The following is a 16,502-nucleotide window of genomic DNA, read 5'->3' on the forward strand; positions in this document are numbered from 1 at the left end:
CACAATATTACATATAGCCCTACAAAACAGTGTACCTTATTTAATGGTAGTTACCTTCTGCATCTGTTTTTCTTTCATTTTATACTCAAGCTCTTTATAGGCTTTACTGCATGCTTGCAATACTTTACGTGGCAATTTGACTGTTTCATGCATAATAGTGAGTTGTGAAAGTTCATCCTGCTCGAGTTGTAACTGAGATGCTAGAGATGTAATCATAAATAGGGATAAAATAGTGGAGTGTTTTTTAAAGTCACAATTATAATTTTGAAAAACTTACAGTCTTTAGACAAAATACATATTCTGGAACAGGGCCATCTCTGAGAGCAAGTGTGAGAGGAGCACTATCCCACCCCTTTGTCTCATGTCCAACTAATATTGCTGCATGAGATGAATCACCCAGTTTTAAACCAACGTTGGACCAGCTTAATTCTTAAATGGAATTAATTAGCAATCCTTGCCTATGTATTCCACACAGCACTGAACAAATACAGTTTAAGGTGAAGGGATCCATGGATGATTTGCAAACTAATACATCTTCTTGTCTGAACTGGCATAGAAAGTAAATCTTCCTGTATTTTATTTTGGGTTTTACTATTCCAATTCAGCAGGTACTTTCACTACATCAGATATGTAGACAGATTATCAGGAACGAGCATGCTTTCACTGTAAATAAATACATAGTAGTCACTGGTATTATATACTTGCTTATATTGCATGCTATATTTTTTAACCTGCATTTGTATTAAGAACACAAAAGATAATACCAGTAACAAATATCACATGTTTAGAGGTTCAAGCTTATTTTCTTTACAAGAAATATCAGTATACTTTAATGACATAGTACTCTGGTCAGTCTAATAATTTATCGCAACATCGGGACCAGTTTAGTGTGATGTGCCATAGAATATTTTTGTCCTTTAATCAGTTAATATATTACGTTTTCATTTTGTTAGGTCTCACATCTCCGAGGTACAATAAACCTAACCTTTCTGATCTTGCATCATTGTCTCCAACCTGCCGATGGAAGGAGATATACTGCAGGGCGTGTCACCTGACTCAAAACTGGACATTAGGCAGATATACAGTTCTACCTTTACTTCGCGGCCACCAAGAAAGAGTGGATTGCCTTGACTGTGATGGTGAGTGATAATCAGCTAGTGCAGAGAATATGAAGTGAATTGCAACATTTATTTTTGTTAGAGAGCCATCCAGTGGTTTGGGGAAGGACCATAGTCTGGTGGCAGGACACCGAAGGACTGAGCCTGTGCATCAGCCTCTCACATCTTCATGGAAGCATTATTTAAGGGGGGATTTGAATAGCATTGATGAATTGTAAGAAAAGCTATATTCAATTGATCAAAAAGGTCTGAAGGTTGGTAAATCACCTGGACTGGTTGGATTACAACCTACGGTTCTGAAAGAGGTAGCTTTAGAGATTGTGGAGGTATTAGTGGTGACCTTTCAAAAAATCACTAGAGGACTGGAAAATTGCAAATGTTACTCCACTGTTCAAGAAGGGAGCGAGGCAAAAGAGGGGAAACTATAGACCGATTAGCCTGACTTCAGTGGTTGATAAGATTTTAGAGTCCATTGTTAAGAATGAGGTTTCCGAGTACTAAGAAGAACATGATAAAATAGGCCGGTCAGCATAATTTTGTGAAGGGGATATCTTGCTGACAAACTGTTGAATTCTTTGAGGAAGTAAGTAGGAGGATAGACAAAGGGGAATCAGTGGATGGTGTTTACTTGGATTTTCAGAAGGCCTTTGAAAAGGTGCCACACATGAGGCTGTTAAACAAGATGAGAGTCCATTATATTTGAGGGATGATACTAGCATCGATAGCAGCCGGGTTGGATGAATGACAGAAGGCAAAGAATGGGAATAAAGGGGGCTTTCCTGGTCGGCTGCCAGTGATTAGTGGTGTACTGCAGGGGTCAGTGTTGGGTCCACTACTTTTCAAGTTGTATATTAATGATTTGGATGATGGAATTGATGGCATTGTGGCCAAGTTTGCAGATGATACAAAGATAGGTGGAAGGGCATGTAATGTAGAGGAAGCAGGAAGACTGCAGAAGGACTTGGACAGGTTGGAAGAGTGAGCAAAGAAGAGGCAGATGGAATACAGCGTAGCAAAGTGTGCGGTCATGCACTTTGGTAGTAGGAATTAAGGCGTAGATTATTTTCCAAATGAGGAGAGGATTCAGGAATCAGAGTTGCAAATGGACTTGGGGGTGCTGGTACAAGATTCCTGAAAGGTTAGAATTTATTTCAAGAGGACTAGAATGTAAAAGCAGGGATGTAATGCTGAGATTTTATAAGGCACTGGTCGGACCACATTTGAAATATTGTGAGCAGCATTGGGCCACAAATCTGAGGAGGGATATGCTGGCATTGCAGATGGTCTAGGGGAGGTTTATGAGAATGATCCTACAGATTATTGGGTTAACGTATGAGAAGTGCTTGATGGCTCTGGGCCTATATTTGCTGGTGTTTAGAAGGATGAGGGGTAAACCTTGTTAAAATGTACTGAATAATGAAAGGCCTAGATAGACTGGTTGTGGAGAGGATGTTTCCACTAGTGGGAGCGTCTCGGAGCAGAGGGCAAAGCTTCAGAATAAAAGGACTACCTTTGGAATATACTGTAGATGAGGATGAATTTTGGTAGCCAGATGGTGATGAACCTGTGAAATTCATGAATTAATAATCACAATACTAATGCAAAAATAATAAACAGAAGTCCTTGGTGCAACCAAAGATAGTCCATTTAACTTCTTAGTTGAGTTTGGTATTGTGTACTGTTCAAGAGACCAATGGTTGTTGGGAAGAAGCTTGTCTTGACCTGGTGGACACGGTTTTCAGACTTATTCCCAATTATCCACAAATTACAGGAGTTCTTGAATTGCTGGATGATGCCACCTATTCCCTCTTCAGTGTATATCATGAAGCAAAAATGTTCCAAATGAATGATATTTTAGTTTAGTACTTATACCTAGCCTGTCATTATTCTTTCTGTTCGTTCCTATTCCTCTCCCTTCGTTCAAACATTCACAAGAACAGACTTTCTTGTGAGACACAATAGAAATTATAAACTTGATCTTTGCATAACTGCACCTAAAAAAACAATGACATCAGGAGGGTGCACATTGGTATGTTTAACACCTGCATAATTATGCCATGTAGAATGCTTTTTTTAATGCAGATTAAATGAAAAAATACCTGACTTTTCCATGCACAGTCTATCTTTTGAATAAAACATTTGAAGTTATGGTTTTCTCATCCACCACTGTCTCCATTTTATATGCCTCTTCCATTACAACAGGGAAACGGCTGGTTAGTGGCAGTTCAGATAAAACTGCCCGCGTATGGGATCTGTTCACTGCACGATGTCTGCATGTTCTGGATAACCACACAGATGCTGTCACATGTGTTTGCATTAAGGTAGAATAATATTTCTCACACAGCCATTTGCAAGAATATCTTTACAAATACAAGAACCGGCTTCAATTCCTGTAACGGTAGAATCAAGACACAGTCAAATCTGTTAGAACAATTGCTGTAGAAAATTACTTTGGAACTGTTTGTAGAAAGCTTCAAACAGAAATGTTTTTGAAAATTTAGTTTTCTATTTCTTTGAATTTTTTTCTAAGATTATATAATTAAAATAGAATGTTTCAAAACATGATTGATGTGGACCAGGCATTGCTATAACTTAAACACACTGCCTGTTGCATTTTGGAGACTGGGTTCAACTCCACATCACTGGTAGACTGGTAAATATTGGCAATTTTCTTCCATAAACTAATGTGCCTTAATTGAATCAAAAGCACATTACATTTCTAAAGTTGGGGCTAAAATGGAATAATAGAACAAATGTAAAGTTATAGAAATCAGAACCTTAACAATACATGGGTGAAATTGATCTTTTAATGAAATGATCCACAACTTTGACCATTTCGTGTGGGTACAGAAAAACATCTCGGCATCACCTAACATGAATCTTGCTTGGAAATACAAATAACTGCAAATTTTGGTTTACAAAAGAAAACAAAGTGCATTAGTAACTCAGCGGGTCAGACAGCATCTATGGAGGAAATGTAAAGGTGATGTTTTGGGAGGGGATGCTTTTTCAGACTGAATAGAGTCTGAAGAAGGGTTCTGCCCCGAAACGAGTCTGAAGAAGGGTTCTGACCCATCCTCCAGAGATGCTACCTGACCCGCTGAATTACTCCACACTATGAACCTCGCTTGGATGCCTGAGATTTCGTATTAGGTGCACATTAGTCTCAGAAAGGAACATCATTGATCGTACCCTGGACAATCAAGTTCTCACAGCTCAGAGCCAGACAGGGACCCTATTAATCCGAGTCCATACATACCTTGCATTCTTCGACTCACCCTCTCTCCATCCACTGATCTTACCCTACCAACACTCCCTCCCCCCACCTTCTACAAATTCCTGATTCACCCAGACATCAACCATAGAATGGGCCTTGCTCTTACCTCTAGTTCCGACTCCAAAATAGTGTGATACTCGACAGGTTTAGGTACGTATGTACTGAGGTACAATGATAAATTTGTTTTGCATGCAATCTAATCAAATCAGATAACATTATGCATAAATACAAATAAGTCAAGCTTAAGTACAATAGGTAAAGCAAAGGGATAGAGTGCAGCACAAAATTGAATGTTGTGATCTCCTTTTGCCAGATGGCCCATACCATTCTAATTCTGGCTTCTAACTGATTACACCATGTCCCATTGCTCTGATTCTAGATGCCCCAATGTCTCTTACTCCACCACTTCCACACCCTTCTTTACCCCCAACCCCTGATCTTTGAATTACTCTCTCCTCACCCCAGGTACCGATCCACTAATCAGTAACAGAATCTCAGCAAGAAAAAACAACTCAGATCCACTTTACCAATTGCTGAAATATGTGAGAGTGCAAAAACCCTGATAAAAATTTTATTCTTAAATCGTTGTTAAAAAAAGCATGTGATGCAACAAATTTTGGGTGTGATTGTTGTGAATATTAATGTCATTAAAAAGCTAAAGCAATGATTTCCACTTTTCAGCATGAGGTTATTGTAACAGGTTGTGCTGACAGCTTGATTAGAATTTTCCAACTAGAGACGGGAGCGTGTTTGCGAGCACTGATGGGCCACAGCTCAGCAATTGATCATATCTGCTTTGATGGAACAAAAGTGGTCAGTGCCAGCTCAGATAGGTAAAAGTCAGATTTTACATGTGATCATTCAATAAAGTAATATTTTTAAGTGTATCCGCTTAAATATATAGTCTAAAGATGTATCCATAATTAAAGAAGGGATAATGTGACATTGTTTTAATTTATTTTCTATAAACCTTGCATCAATCTGAGAAAACCTGGGGCTGTTTCCAAATCAGTCACAGAATGACTTGGATGCTGGAACTTAGATATTATGTCCCACCTTGCAACCATATAAAATCTAGAATGCTTTTATATTTGAGGTTAAACTAAATTATTTTCCTCCCTTTTCTCTCTCCTGTCTAAGCTTTGAAAAGTTACTAACTTTTACATCTAAAGAGACGTAACAGCTGACCTTGATCGATATATACAACATCAATTTCTGCCCATGTGCACAAAAGCACAGTTCCATGCAGAATTATTATATAGTTAGCGGAAACGTGAACTTTGGACTTTATCACTTTTGTGATGAAGTGAACTGGATCCAATATATTACAGTACCCCACAGAGCTAATTCAGCACAGTTCAAAGTCAAATCTGGCATCTTTCCTTTCGATGGATCACAGCCTTTGCCAGCTAAACCTTGAATGAAATTGTGCCTAGGCACTTATTATTATGTCATATTCTAAACAAAACAATGCAACTAAAATATGCCTATACACAAATTATATTTTAAAGAACCATCAATTTGAATTAATAGGCAATTAAGCATAACCAAATTACAGCAAGAAATATTTGTATAATGGTCATTTAATGTTAATTTCTGACATGTTAGTTTATCCTCTTATCTCTTGATAATTAGAACTCTTCGAGTTTGGTCCATTCAGGATGGACGGTGTAGGAAAATACTCCGAGGTCATGAAGATGAGATTCAGGTAATGTTATCCTTCATGATTTTATGATAGATATGTGGGACAGAAGGACTTTGAGTACAATGAGCTAAATGCGGGCAAACGGGACAAGCACAAGGTGCTAACTTGGTCAGTATGGATAAAGGCCCATGCAGTTTCATTTTGATCGATTCTGCCCTATAGGCAGTGAATTTCAGATTAGAACTATTCTCTGGATTAAAATATTTTCCTCACCATCTCTTTTCTCGAGCTTTTGACGGCACTGGGCCTGCACTCGCTGGATGCGGGAGGACCTCATAGAAACTTACTGAATCGTGAAAGGCCTGGATAGAGTGGATGTGGAGAGGATGTTTCCACAAGTGGGAGAGTCTAGGACCAGAGGCCATAGCCTCAGAATAAAAGAACGTACCTGAATCTGTGGAATTAATTACCACAGAAGGCCGTGGAGGCCGTCAATGGATATTTAAGGCAGAGATTGACAGATTCTTGATTAGTACAGGTTTCAGGGATCATGGGGAGAAGGCAAGATGGGAAGATAGATCAGCCGTGATTGAATTGTGGCGTAGACTTGATGGGCTGAATTACCTAATTCTGCTCCTATAATAGATGAACTTTCTAAATTTTGCTCCAAAATTTAAAATCTGTACCTTGGTCCCATAATCACCATCAAGTGGGTACACCCGCCCTCTATTTACCCTTCCTAAGCTGGCCATGATCTTTTAGAATGTTATTAGATCTGTCTTTTTTTGCTCCAAAATCTGATTCACTTTGGGTGAGGCATCTGGGGTAATACATTTTGTGAAAGCTTAGTGTCCATATATGGTTTGCCAGCGTAATTGACAACAAGGCAGAGTTATTTTTAGCCAATAATTATTAGCTAAACATAATTATAAAATATCAAAAATATTTTTCAAGTTCTTGTTCCTTCCCCGATGATTAATATAGAAACTGCTTTGACGTTTCTCAGCTTTATCGTTATTTGGACTCAGAACTGATGCAAAGCCACACTTCAATGTAAATATATTTTACATTGCATTTAAATAGGACGTTTGTATTTGTTTAAGATTGCACTAACCACTTGCTTACCAAACAGCACTTGACAATGAAAGAGCATCTGGTTGCTAGCGCATCCTGGGACCATACAATAAGAATATGGAATATACAAACAGGAGTATGTACAGCTCTTCTAAAAGGCCACACAGAAGGTAATGAAGTAGAAACAAAGAACTGCAGATGCTGTTTAATACGCAAAAGGACACCAAGTACCGTATTTGGTTAAAACACAAAAGGATGCTGGAATATCTCAGCAGGTCAGGCAGCATCCCTAGGATCCATGTTCCGATCCACATTTTCCAGGGATGCTGCCTGACCTGCTAAGTTACTCCAGCATTTTGTGTCTTTTTTGGACATTGAAGTGGATATTGTCTCAGTATTCCTCTCCCAAAAATAATGGAAAATAGGCAGTTATTTACACCAACAAGAGCGTGATTTTTAAAATGAAAAGCTTCCTATGTCAAGACTGTAGCTTTCCACCAAAGACAGATTCATGGAAATTGCTACATTAAACAATGCTGCTACATCTTAGAGAGCAGTTAGAGAGTAATGCTGCTACATCTTAGAGATATTGTTTTTTATGGCATTATTTGAGGTTTTAATGATTTGGTACAATTCTTTTCTCTTGTGAATTTTATCACAGTAGATGCGAAAGAAGTAACATCCATACTTGGAGGAATTTCAGGACAGCAGATGGCACAAATAAAGTGCACCATGACAAAATCATGAAGATTGGTTCAACACCAACATTCACTTTAACTGCACAACTCATTCACAATTTTGTTTTTAATGAGACAATGAAAGTGGGAGGCAAATATCATCGAGTCCGAGTTGCAAGGATGTAGGCATTCTTCTTTTTAGGCAGTCCACTGTGGTCATAGATTACTTGCTTCCACTCTATTTTATGGAATAGAAGATATTTGTGTGTAGGAAAGAACTGCAGCTGTTGGTCTAAATCAAATGTAGACACAAAATGCTGGACTTACTCAGTGGGACAGGCAGCATCTCTGGAGAGAAGGAATGGGTGACGTTTTGGGTCGAGACCCTTCTTCTGATATTTGTGTGTGATTTTTTTCTGTGTGAGTGACTGTTGAATGCCAGTTGCACACCAAAGTATTAATAGTGATGTCTTGGACCAAAGGCAAGGAAGGTCAGCTGCACAGGGACTGCACACTGGTGTATGACGACTCACAAATTAGATTAGATTAGATTAGATAGCCTTTATTGTCATTCAGACCGAAGTCTGAACGAAATTGAAGCAGTCATACATACAATACAATACAATAAAAAACAACAATAAACACATATTAACATCCACCACAGTGAGTCCACCCAACATCTCCTCACTGTGATGGAGGCAAAAGTCTTAGGTCTCCAGTCTCTTCCCTCCTCTTCTCCCTCTGCGCTGAGGCGATACCCCCCGGGCGATGTTACATAGTCTTGTCCACACACTCTCCCTCACCATCAACCTTCTCAACTATCTCATCCACATGCTTTTCCTCTTTCAGTCCCTCAGTAAATCTGACTGAAATTACAGGTAATCATCACAGTTTCAGACCAATAGCAACCTTAAATGTTTCCTTCATTCTCACACTGATTTATAAAATATAAGATGCAAACTCACAGAAAATGTCCTGCTGGTTTTCAGATACAGATTACGATATTGGAATGCGAGCCAAGAAATCTGCAAGGTTTATTTATTTCTGTTTAACGTTATAAATCCAAATTATTTCTATAGTTCAGTCCACCAATGATCTAATTCACACCATTGTCTAAAACTGATTCTTTAGGAGCTTAACAAAAATAAAAAGCAAAGTATTCAAAGTATTATGCGGGTTTTGTGGAAAGTCAATCTGTTTTTATTATTGTGTGTACTTTTTCCTCTGCAGTGGTGAACTGCTGTCAGTTTGACGGTCGGTTTGTGGTGAGTGGAGGAGGGGATTGTTTAGTTCTTATCTGGTCAGTAGACAATGGAAAATTGCTGCATAAGTGTCCAGGACACATGGGAGATGTGGTAAGTAGCTTATATAAGGTGAAAACCATGTATGGGAATAACAATTTTTCCAAATTTAAAGAGACAAGAAAATATAACAATGAAACAGCATACCTCTTCCAATTGGAGAAAACACTTCTCAAATGGATGTGTATTCAATTGTAGTCACTACTTTCGACATGTTTCTGCTTATCCAGTGGTAATCATGATAATCTTAAATACTGCCAAATTTAGAAATGGCATCACAAGGATGATTCCACAATACCCAGATCAAGTGTGCTGCAACGGTGTCAGGGCAGAAATGCAGAAAATCCTTAGCAGATTGGGCAGCATCCGTGGGGAGGGATACAGTTAAAGTCTTAGGACAGAAAAACTTGATCACAGCCCTTTTCATCACTCATTTCTCTCTACGTAGGTACTATCTTTCCTTCATCTTGTTTCTATTTAGTGTAGCAGGGAGTATCCAGTTTACTGACCCGTGCCACTAGTAAATTCTGCTCTCTCTGGCATCAGACAATCTAAGAATCGTGCCTTTTTATTTTAGGATTAAAGTTGTCTGAGGCATTTATAGATGATAAATGGGTATGAACACAAATTATTAATTTACATGAAAAATACAAAGATAACATGATTTTAAGATAATAGTTGGACGTATAATAGAAGGAAATACAAAATTACATCATCATTAAATTAAGTTTCATTAAAACAAAAACCAGCAATGATGCAGATAACAAATTTCTCATTGATGATTGAACAAGTCAGGGTCTTCCTTGTATGACACTCATGCCCTTGGGATATCACAAATATTATTCAAACAACTCAGTACTGTTGTACAAAATGAGTACAAAATGCGTTATTTGCATCATTAGCGCATCTGTCCAGTCAACCAAAAGCGTCAGCAGGATCTACAATTTAAGTGAGTGGCGGAATTATAAGGGTTATAAATTGTGTCCATTTGGACTTACATTCTTAATTATTTATTTCGATCACTATCTCATTGCTCCATTTGCTTACAATCTGAAACACTGAATCATCGAAGTAAATGCTTGTTAATATGACGGTCATCATCATGCAGCCATTTTTGACAACTTAGTGCCCGTATAGTTGTATTCTGATAGGGAATCTCATGATGGGAGCTCAGTTCGCTGGATTATCAATTAAAACCAAGAGATTACCAGTCATTTAAACATTGGTTGAAGGGACTCTTCACTGTGGCGGAAGCAAGCATAAATGATCTCCTAAGCACAAGTAACTGATGAATTACATTGTAGATTATGGTTTACAAAAAAAAGACACAATACGAGTAATTCAAAGATACAAAGTGATGGAGTACCTCTAGAGTAACAAACTCCCTTCTGCCCTGTGCCTGACCTGGACTTGCACATATTTCTCACCCCTCCCCTTCTCCTTCCACCTACATTCCTTCCCTTAGCTTCACAATTCGCAACTCTTCAACCCTTTTGTCTCACACCTTCTGTCTCTGGCTTTTCTCCAACCATCTGCTTAGCTACAGACCTCCTCACTTGGAACCACCTATTACCTACCATGCTTTTTCCTGCTCCACTTATCTTCCAACTTTCTTCCACCCCTCCCCCAACCCCCCCCCCCCCAAGTCTGAAGAATACTTATAAATCACCGAAACATCACCTGTCCACGTTCTCCAGAGATGCTGCCTAACCGTTGAGTTACTCCAGCATTTTGTCTATCAATGGTCTCTTGTCAGCTATTCAAAACTAGAAGTGGCAACCTGAACCAAATGTTCCTTCTTGAGTCCTTCAGACATTCCCCATCTCCTCTTTTGCTCCTCTGATGATTTGCATTGACTCCTCTTCATGATTATTTAGACATAATCGTTCCATTCCTTCTTCTGAATGCCTTTTCCCTCTACCCACATTGATAGGGACTCAACAGAAATGAGCATCTAAAACTACCCAAAGAAAATGTGATGAGCTAGTACAATCCAATTGTAGGTAGCAGTCTTCTCTTGCTCCAAGAGTCCAAGGAAAATCAAGCTTAATAATGAAGGGTGCAATATCATCTCATTACCTTTTCACTTACTGCTTTTCCTGAATAAGGAACGTTCTAAAATATTTTCCATTGTGGTGTATTTATTTACCTTTTGCCAAGATTTTATCCACATCTTTAAAAAATATTCACATTTTTCTAATATTCTGCTTTTGAAATATCTGCTTTTCAACATTTTACTCCCTTATGCCTCTATCATTTTATCTTTCTTCCTGCTAAAACAAAAACATGATTTATTGTCTGGTAAATTTTGTCTCTTCTTCGGTCTGCGATCTTAGTTTTTTTTTACCTCAATCAAATATTAGAAGTACATTAAATTTAAGTACAAAAGTAATTTGATAACGATCTAAAAAGATCTAACCACATAATGTTTTTTCAATTAGGACTCAAGTACATTATGCCCATTGGGAGCTAATCTCTAGTTTTTTCCTATTCTAGTCTTTGCACCTAGCACTGCCTCCTTGGACTCCACCAGTTGATCAAAAATAACTATCCTTAATTTATTTGCCTCCAATGTCTGATCGCTCAGAAACAATATCCTTTCAGCTGTAGGATATCTGTGGAAAATTACATGGTTATCATGCATTGAAAGATCTTTGGTAGTTATATAGACAATAGGTGCAGTAGTAGGCCATTAGGCCCTTTGAGCCAGCACCGCCATTCAATGTGATCATGGCTGATCATCCCTAATCAGTACCCCGTTCTTGCCTTTTCCCCATATCCCCTGACTCCACTATTTTTAAGAGCCCTATCTAGCTCTCTCTTGAAAGCATCCAGAGAACCTGCCTCCACCGCCCTCTGAGGCAGAGAATTGCACAGACTCACCACTCTCAGTGAGAAAAAGTGTTTCCTCGTCTCCGTTCTAAATGGCTTACTCCTTATTCTTAAACTGTGGACCCTGGTTCTGGACTCCCCCAACATCGGGAACATGTTTCCTGCCTCTAGCCTGTCCACACCCTTAACAATATTATATGTTTCACTGAGATCCCCACTCATCCTTCTAAACTCCAGAGTGTACAAGCCAGCTGCTCCATTCTCTCAGCATATGACAGTCCCGCCATCCCGGGAATTAACCTTGTAAACTACGCTGCACTCCCTCAATAGCAAGAATGTCCTTCCTCAAATTAGGGGACCAAAACTGAACGCAATACTCCAGGTGTGGTCTCACTAGGGCTCTGTACAACTGCAGAAGGACCTCTTTACTCCTATATTCGATTCCTCTTGTTATAAAGGCCAACAAGCCATTCGCTTTCTTCACTGCCTGCAGTACCTGCATGCTTACTTTCATAGACTGATGTACAAGGACCCCCCAGATCCTGTTGTACTTCCCCTTTTCCCAACGATGCCATTTAGATAGTAATCTGCCTTCCTGTTTTTGCTACCAAAGTGGATAACCTCACATTTATCCGCATTAAACTTAATCTGCCATGCATCTGCCCACTCCCCCAACTTGTCCAAGTCAACCTGCATTCTCATAGCATCCTCTTCACAGTTCAAACACTGCCACCCAGCTTTGTGTCATCTGCAAATTTGCTAATGTTACTTTGAATCCCTTCATCCAAATCATTGATGTATATTGTAAATAGCTGCGGTCCCAGCACCGAGCCTTGCTGTACCCCACTAGTCACTGCCTGCCATTCTGAAAGGGACCCGTTAATCCCTACTCTGTTTCCTGTCTGCCAACCACTTCTCTATCCATGTCAGCACTCTACCCCCAATACCATGTGCCCTAGTTTTGCCCACTAATCTCCTATGTGGGACCTTATCAAATGCTTTCTGAAAGTCCAGGTACACTACATCCACTGGCTCTCCCATGTCCATTTTCCTAGTTACATTTTCAAAAAATTCCAGAAAATTAGTCAAGCATGATTTCCCCTTCGTAAATCCATGCTGACTCGGACCGATCCTGTTACTGCTATCCAAATGTTCTGCTATCTCATCTTTTATAATTGACTCCAGCATCTTCCCCAGGCTGATTGGTCTATAATTCCCTGTTTTCTCTCTCCCGCCTTTCTTAAAAAGTATCTATACTTTTATTTTACTGAGCTCAACTGTGTGCTGTTTACTTATTACTATCAAAGTGTATCTCTGTCTGTAATCATTCAGCGCTTTTTCTTTCTGTAGATACTTTAGCTACTTCCTGTTGCCTGTCCTTTAAAATCGTGTTCCCTCTCATCCTAAGCACATGCTTAAAAATCTCTTTGCTAGTTTCTTCTCAAAATGTTTGTTGCACTGATTTGATATATTGATTTCTTGAAATAAATGATCTCATCCACATTTTATGTGACCTTTCTCACAACATTTTTATTTTATTCCCTGCAGTACTGTGTGAAGTTTAATGAAAAGTCAATCTGCTCTGGTTCATCAGATAGCACCATTCGAGTCTGGGACTTTACAGGTGTGCAAAATTAAACACATTATTATGAATTCAGTTTGAAAGCTCCTTTTTGTCGTCAAACCAAATATTTTCAGGGCAGATAGAAAGCAGCTCATTGTTATTGATAGCCATAAATCCACTCTTAAAAATTTTGAAAAGCTATGCAACACTGACAGTGATTAACTCACCATTGTTCCTTCTTAGCCACATATATTGAGCAAGCCATAGTTATAAAGGACAACAAATAAAGCTCAACTACTCTTTACTGGAATTTAGACCTGTACAAATTCTTATTTTAATCACATTTTCCCAACACTTCTCCATTTTATTTTATTATTATAAGTTACATGTGCATCAAACCTCCCTTTAATGTGTTTATCGGATCAGATACTCTGCCAGAAACAGTTGAAACTCATGGTGCTGATATAAATATACTCTAGTGTACTGCACTTCCTGTTATATTTTTATTGCAAATTCAAAAACTATTGACATTGTATCTGAATTGCAACCAGAAAATGATGGAAACACACAGTAAGACAAGCAGTATCTGTGGAAAGACAGAGTTAATGTTTCAAGTTGAATACCTATCATCGTAACTACTAAAATGAGAAAGGGTCTCTATTTCTGTTTCCACAGATGATATCTCACCAGCTGAATGTTTCCACCATTTTCTTTGTCTCACATTTTCTATTACATTCTAGAGAAAATTACATTTTAGAGAAAATGCCCTGTTTTAATACTCATGACTCCTGTTTGAGCTTTCTAACAATTGGCAACTTGGGGATGTCAAGCATGCAGAGAAGGCCTCTCCACCAAACATGTTGTTGGTTATCCACAGTCCCTTCAACACACTGATCTCAGCTCTTGGGAAATCTAGCGTAGAAATTGCGGAGGCCCTTGCGCAGGTACTTGCATCATCTTAGCCATTGATGAAGTTCTGGAAGACTTTAGGGTGGCTAAAAAGACACAAATCCTGACGGTCATGGCTGATCGTGCCCAAATGTTCGGTGAAACAGTCAGCAAGTCTATGCTTGGTCACGCTGATGTACAGGAGGCCACATCAGGAGCACCGGATGTAGCGGACGAGGTTAGAGGTGCACGTGAACCTGTCTCACCTGGAAAGACTGCTGGGTTTCTTGGATGGAGGTGGGGTAGCAGGTATAGGGATAGATGTTACATCTCTTGTACTTGCTGGGAAAGTACTGAGGCAGGGGTGGTTCGCGTGGGAAGGGATGGTGAACCAAGGAGTTGCAGAGGGAGTGGTCTCTGAAGAAGGTGGAAAGGAGTGGGAATGGGAAGACGCGACTGGTGGTGGAATCATTGTTGAAAGTGATGGAAATGTCAGAGGATGATGTGTTGGATGCAGAGGCTGGTGGATGAAAGGCGACAACGAGGGGAATTCTAAACAAGGGATTTTAATAACTAAAAACACAAAAGTGTTGAAGATGGAGTAGTACTGCAATATATACTTGAAGGAGACATGTCTCCTGTCTGGGGCATGAAGGTGACAGAAGCTAAAAGGATGAGGAAAACGCAAGCTTTAAAACTGGTAATTGCTGAATAGATGGACAGGGCTGATCAACCCACTGCTCATCCTAGAAAAGAACATCACAATTCCCTATCACCATCCTTTCTCTTGTACTTACCAGCAAAGAGTCAAACCTTTGGTGGACATTTATCTAGAGTTTATCTAGTCATATTTGATTGCAAAACTCTGAAAACAATTTTAGACATTAAAATTAATTATGTAATGAGGAAAATACTTCAAGAATGTCCAATATTTATTCCCAGGGAAATGTCTCTTCATCATGACTGAACACATTGGGGTAGTCAGGAGTCTACACCTGAATGGAAATCGACTTGTTAGTGGAGGTGATAGAAAGAAGATTTTAGTCTGGGATATACTGGTAAATATACTTTTTTGAGCAACAAATGTTGCATGTATACTTAAAGTCATCTTGCCCGATATAATTTTTACCTATACTTTTTGGGTTCTTTGAAACATCCTGCAATATTTAGTTCAGCTGTTAATCTTCACATAATATACACTCTCCGACGTTTAACTGATAAAATACATTTGAATGGCAAAATAAACATGTATTATCATTGAGCTAAACCAACCATCTTCAATTTGTATTTTGCGGAGTTAGCAATTATAATAATACATAACAGTATATTTTTTGTTGCTGTCTTCATGCTCTTGATTTTCATGCTTTTTTTCTAGGAAGGGAAATTAGTTAATGTCGTCCATAGAAACCCATCGCTTCTCCATAAGATTTGGATCAATGAGACAAAGGTCGTTACAGCTTCTCCTGAATCACCTGGAATTTTAACAATTTTGAGCTATTGGTAAATTACTGTAGTTAGATATTTACAATTATCAATTACTGATTTTTATGTAGAAAACTAAGATGATTAAACTTTGTCAACTGAGCAAGGCCCAATGTACTTCCTGGTCATATATTTTCCCTCCCCCATTCCATTGAGTCAATTCTGGATAACCACAGCGGAGTTTTATTTTATGTGACTATAATGTACTGAATTGTTTATTACAACAAACAGATATTGCAATATTTTTCATTAAAAAAGTAAAAATGCTTTGAATTTCCATCTATTTGTTTCCTCAACATTGAACCAATTTAAATTTCAAGTTCCAAGACATGAGAATGAAGAAAGCATCTTTCCAAAATCTGTCACTTTTTCATATCCAGTTCAACACAGCTTTAAAAATATCAATTCCTATAAATGACAGGGGTTTCCCCAAAGGATAATAGATTGTGGAAAAAAAACACGGAAAAAAAGCTGGTAATTTACACAAAAGGTTTTCCAATTGGCCACTGTAACCCGGGCAGAATATTCCCCCTTCCATCAATTTTCCAAATCTAATTAACACAAAGGTTGAATTTCAACAAGGCCTCCCCTGCTCTTCCACGATAACCGCATCATATACTTCACATAAACATTCACTGCAACTG

The 16,502-nt window shown here is 38.7% G+C and overlaps 1 protein-coding gene across 1 annotated transcript in view; it reads left to right on the forward strand.

The window, feature by feature from the left end:
* LOC116977025 (F-box/WD repeat-containing protein 7-like) overlaps positions 1 to 16,071 on the forward strand; it is a 28,476-nt gene extending 12,405 nt beyond the window's left edge. Inside the window, exons 4-12 of the mRNA XM_033027199.1 lie at positions 954 to 1,139; positions 3,321 to 3,439; positions 5,077 to 5,228; positions 6,031 to 6,103; positions 7,173 to 7,284; positions 9,022 to 9,146; positions 13,473 to 13,548; positions 15,319 to 15,434; positions 15,752 to 16,071. Coding sequence (XP_032883090.1) covers positions 954 to 1,139; positions 3,321 to 3,439; positions 5,077 to 5,228; positions 6,031 to 6,103; positions 7,173 to 7,284; positions 9,022 to 9,146; positions 13,473 to 13,548; positions 15,319 to 15,434; positions 15,752 to 15,880 — 1,088 coding nt within the window. The 3' untranslated portion in view covers positions 15,881 to 16,071. The remainder of the gene's footprint in view (positions 1 to 953; positions 1,140 to 3,320; positions 3,440 to 5,076; positions 5,229 to 6,030; positions 6,104 to 7,172; positions 7,285 to 9,021; positions 9,147 to 13,472; positions 13,549 to 15,318; positions 15,435 to 15,751) is intronic.
* The last annotated feature ends 431 nt before the right edge of the window (positions 16,072 to 16,502 follow it).

The sequence above is a fragment of the Amblyraja radiata genome, chromosome 9 (assembly GCF_010909765.2).
Source record: "Amblyraja radiata isolate CabotCenter1 chromosome 9, sAmbRad1.1.pri, whole genome shotgun sequence".
Classification (NCBI taxonomy): Eukaryota; Metazoa; Chordata; class Chondrichthyes; order Rajiformes; family Rajidae; genus Amblyraja; species Amblyraja radiata.